The 4,229-nt window shown below is 32.0% G+C and overlaps 1 protein-coding gene across 1 annotated transcript; it reads left to right on the top strand.

Moving 5' to 3' along the window:
* Window positions 1,668-3,069, top strand: LOC104787379 (F-box protein VBF-like). Its single transcript, XM_010512950.1, has 3 exons — window positions 1,668-2,036; window positions 2,130-2,248; window positions 2,364-3,069. Exons 1-3 carry the CDS (start codon window positions 1,788-1,790, stop codon window positions 2,845-2,847), a joined length of 852 nt encoding a protein of 283 aa, XP_010511252.1. The 5' UTR covers window positions 1,668-1,787; the 3' UTR covers window positions 2,848-3,069.

Raw genomic sequence — 4,229 nt, 5'->3', positions numbered from 1 at the left:
GACAAAATTATAAACTTTAAACCCCAAATACTAAACCCTATCTCTTAAAATCTACACCCTAAATGTAAATTGGGAATCCAAACCTATTAAAAAAAATTCTAAAAATTAATTTAACATAGTGTAATTGTGTAAAAGAGGAAAAAAATAAAAAATGTTCAAAAACGGGGCATTTTTGAAAAAGGATATGCCAAAAAGGGCATTTCTAACAAATTCTCTTTTTGAAAGGTGTTTACAGGTTTTGCCATTTGACCAAAAAAAAACTTTTAAAAACACCACTTTTTTATATCTAAAAACACAAATTTAAACATGATGTTTGGGTTTATTAGCTTCCATTTTTTTTAGGGTATAGTTTTTGTTATGAAATATGTGTTTGATGAAAAAAAAAAACTTTAAAATATTTCAGAGTTAAAAATGGCAAAATTGAAAATCATTGAGACAAATAACAAAAATAAAATATTTGGATCAATAAATGGCATTTTGTGTAAGAATCCCTTGTTTCTTTAGGAAACAACGAACAACAAACAATTTTTTCAAATACAACGTGTACAACTAGTTGAATTCTTGATCAGGTTTGTACAAACAGTTGGTGTGGTTTTTTTTTTTTTTTTGTCCTCAAGATTGTTTGGTTTGAAATACAGAACTGTTGACAAAAAAAAAAGGGAAAAATGTCATTAAAATCCTCAAGTTAGCATTTTCGTTGATTTAAATCACGAAGTCTTCATTTATTGAAAAAACTCTCACTTTTTTCTTGACTTCTATTTAAATCATGAAGTCTTGTTGACTTCGCCGTTTGAAGCACAACGTTAACTGGCCAGACGGAGATATTAAACGGATTAATTAGGCGTTAACGAGATCCGTTAATTACATCCCTAAATCGAACCCGATTATCAATTCCTCCTAAAATCCCCAAATCACAAACCCTAATTTGCGATTCCTCCTTTCTTCTTCGATTGGATCTTCTTCTTCGAATTCAACTGATGACTCCGGCTCCACAAACACACTTCGCTGGCACTCCACGGTCAAACAAAGCTACCATCGATGTCTCTGAGCTAGAACTCATATGTTGAACTCGAAGAAGAAAAGAGAAATCGAAGAAGAAAAGAGATTATCGATTGGGGTTTGAAATTTGGGGAAAATGAGAATCGATTTCTCAATTTGGGGGTTTTAGGGTGTTATAAACAGTGTTGTTTTGCTATTAACGGATCTCGTTAACAGATAATTAACTACGTCTAATTTTCGGTTTGGCTACTTAACGTTGTGCCTCAAAAGGCAAAGTCAACAAGAGTTTGAGAATTATTTGGAAGTCAACAAAAGATTTGTGTTTTTTTACCTCCAAATCCAAAATTTGTGCTTTAAATCAACGAAAATGCTAATTTAGGGATTTTAATGACATACTTGGTCTCGTACTATATTTGGTCTCGTAATTTGGTCTCGTAACTCATGAGTCTCTAAACGTTATAATGTCAACGTACATATAACTCATAGCACAATTTCCTCTTGCGCGTGAACTTTCTCTTTTGGAAGGCCAATCTTTTACTTTTGGCCAACAACCAAACGCTTTAATATTTAAATTGAGAATATTTTGACCATTGGTCCAAAATGGTAGTAGAAATATGCCAAGCATCACTATATATACCCACCATGTCTATCTCCAGGCATAACTTATATACCACAGTTACAACTTACAAAAATCAAAGCAAATCCCATAACCAGAAAACAAAATTCTGAAAACTCAGTACAGTTCTCTTTCTTAAAATTATTTTACCTAGCATATAAGAAAAAAGAAGATGATGTTACCAGAAGCATGCGTAGCCAGTATTCTTGCCTTCACTTCTCCAGCAGATGTATTAACATCGTCGGAGGTCTCTTCGGTTTTTCGGTTAGCCGGAGACTCCGACTTCGTATGGGCAAATTTTTTACCTTCCGATTACAAAAGCCTCATCTCTCAGTCTACTGGCCGTCATCAAGGTTTGATGTCCAAAAAGGAGATTTATAGATCGATCTGCGATTCCATTCTCATCGACAATGCTCAAAAGGTTCGATTTTATGAGTTAATTTAAAGTATAAACAAGGACTTCTGTTTTAGTCTACTTGAACTAATAATATCTTCTTATATGATGCAATTTCAGCTGTTCAAGATCAATAAATTTTCCGGGAAAATTTCCTACATGTTATCAGCAAGAGATATTTCCATGACTCATAGTGACCATTCATCGTACTGGTCTTGGAGCAACGTCTCAGATTCTAGGTCAGTTTTCAATATCTTTTCTCAAAATGACTATTAATTTATGCTTAGTGTACATGGATAGTAGATGTTTCACTTCCAAATAATTTTTACTAAATATATATTTTCAAATTTTCAGATTTTCAGAGTCAGCTGAACTTATAACAACTGATCGATTAGAAATCAATGGTAAAATCCAAACCGGAGTTTTATCACCGAACACAAGATGCGGAGCATATCTGATAATGAAAGTAACCAAAGGCGCTTACGGACTAGACCTAGTTCCGGCGGAGACTTCAGTTAAATCCAAGAATGGTCAAGTTAGTAATAGTGCAACTTATCTATGTTGCTTGGATGAGAAGAAACAACAAATGAAGCGGCTGTTTTACGGAAACCGAGAAGAGCGAATGGCCACGACAGTTGAGGCGGTTAGCGGGGACGGGAAAAGGAGAGAGCCGAAAGGTAGAGACGACGGGTGGATGGAGATTGAGTTAGGAGAGTTTGAGACCCGAGAAGGAGAAGATGATGAGATCATTATGAGTCTCACGGAGGTAAAAGGGTATCAACTAAAAGGTGGCATTGTGATCGATGGTGTTAAAGTGAGACCTGAATCCCTGAACTAAGATCAAGATGCTAAAAGCTATGCCCTGAAGTCTCACGGGGGGCTAATATGCGAACTGTTAAAAGAACGGAAGAAACTGATTTTATTTATTTGATTTATGTCTTGACCATAGCCTATTTTGTCTATTTCCATTCATTATTATTGTGAACATTTAAGGGAGAAGAATTTTGCAGTTTTAATTATTTCGCTCGCATGAAGATAATGTACAATCTTAATTACCTGAGTGGGTCATTCTGACTAAAGTGTTTAGTGACTAATTCGTGACTTTTTCATTCGATTATATTGGGGTTGCCCTATCTATATATCCCAATATCCCCAAAACAACCACACCTCTTAAACTCTTCATTTTATAATTCGAGTTTTAAATTTTAAGAACAAATTGGAGTTATGTTTACGCATAGAATAAGTATAATCAATCTATTGTCAAATTACCATTTTATTAGTTTATTAAAGAAGATTCGGCAGAGAAAACATATGATTGCAAAAGCCTTTAGACGTGGACACTATCATTTATATCAAAATCACAGGTGACAACATTTTTATTAAAATTTAAAGTCCATGTCAATAGTATTTAGGGAGTACAAATGTACAATTAATGAAAAAAACTTTCTGATCATGATCATGAAGAGTAGTTAATTACATTAAAAATATAAGTTTTAAAACAAACTAATAATCTATATAATAATAGCAATCTGAATAAATGCGAACAATAGTTGTAATTTTACGTCGTACATTTTTGTATAATATATATATATATATTTAATTTCAACGGTTGTGTCTCTCTAAAAAGTTGTCTGTTAAATATAGAGTTGTGTCTATTCAAATTTATATATAAATGACTTCTCATCATTGTATTCAAATTTTCTATATTTTATATTTTTGATAGAAAATATTTACAGTTGCCTTTCTCTAAACAGTAAAAGAAATAAAAAGTTGCGATTGTTCATTGTAAATGTTTTTTTGTAAAGTTGTAACTGTTCATTGTAGAGTTATGTTTATTCAAATATTCATATCTTTTAAAATCTATATATATTTGTCTGTTTGAACTGTTTTCATTTTTTTGCCATCACACAAATTAATATAAAATTTTAATAACAAAAGTTTTTATAACTTTCTAAATTATTCTCTAGCATTCATTCTTTTAAAAGTAAAGAAACTCTTCCAATACTTGATTTAACAAAAAAAGTTTGGAATGATGAATCTAATTTACAACTTTTAGTTAATTTAAAATATGGTAATAAAGATATCTTCGATTTAAAAGCAGTTTATATGGGTTATAAGGTGAAATCAAGTGCAAACACAAACAGTTGTATCTGTTCATTGTAATTGTAGCACCTTTTCATAATTTTTTTTTAATTCAAACGGTTGTATCGGTTCATTGTA

This window comes from Camelina sativa, chromosome 5 (genome assembly GCF_000633955.1).
Source record: "Camelina sativa cultivar DH55 chromosome 5, Cs, whole genome shotgun sequence".
NCBI lineage: Eukaryota > Viridiplantae > Streptophyta > Magnoliopsida > Brassicales > Brassicaceae > Camelina > Camelina sativa.
The sequence above is the reverse complement of the archived record's forward strand: the minus strand, read 5'-3'. Positions and strand labels throughout refer to the sequence as shown.

What these genes read in the sequence shown, in the direction of transcription:
- LOC104787379 (XM_010512950.1), top strand. Translation starts at nt 1,788, where the DNA reads ATGATGTTACCAGAAGCATGCGTAGCCAGTATTCTTGCCTTCACTTCT. An exon ending in TCATCGACAATGCTCAAAAG is followed by an intron (nt 2,037 to 2,129) that starts GTTCGATTTTAT and finishes ATGCAATTTCAG; the next exon opens with CTGTTCAAGATCAATAAATT. An exon ending in AGCAACGTCTCAGATTCTAG is followed by an intron (nt 2,249 to 2,363) that starts GTCAGTTTTCAA and finishes TCAAATTTTCAG; the next exon opens with ATTTTCAGAGTCAGCTGAAC.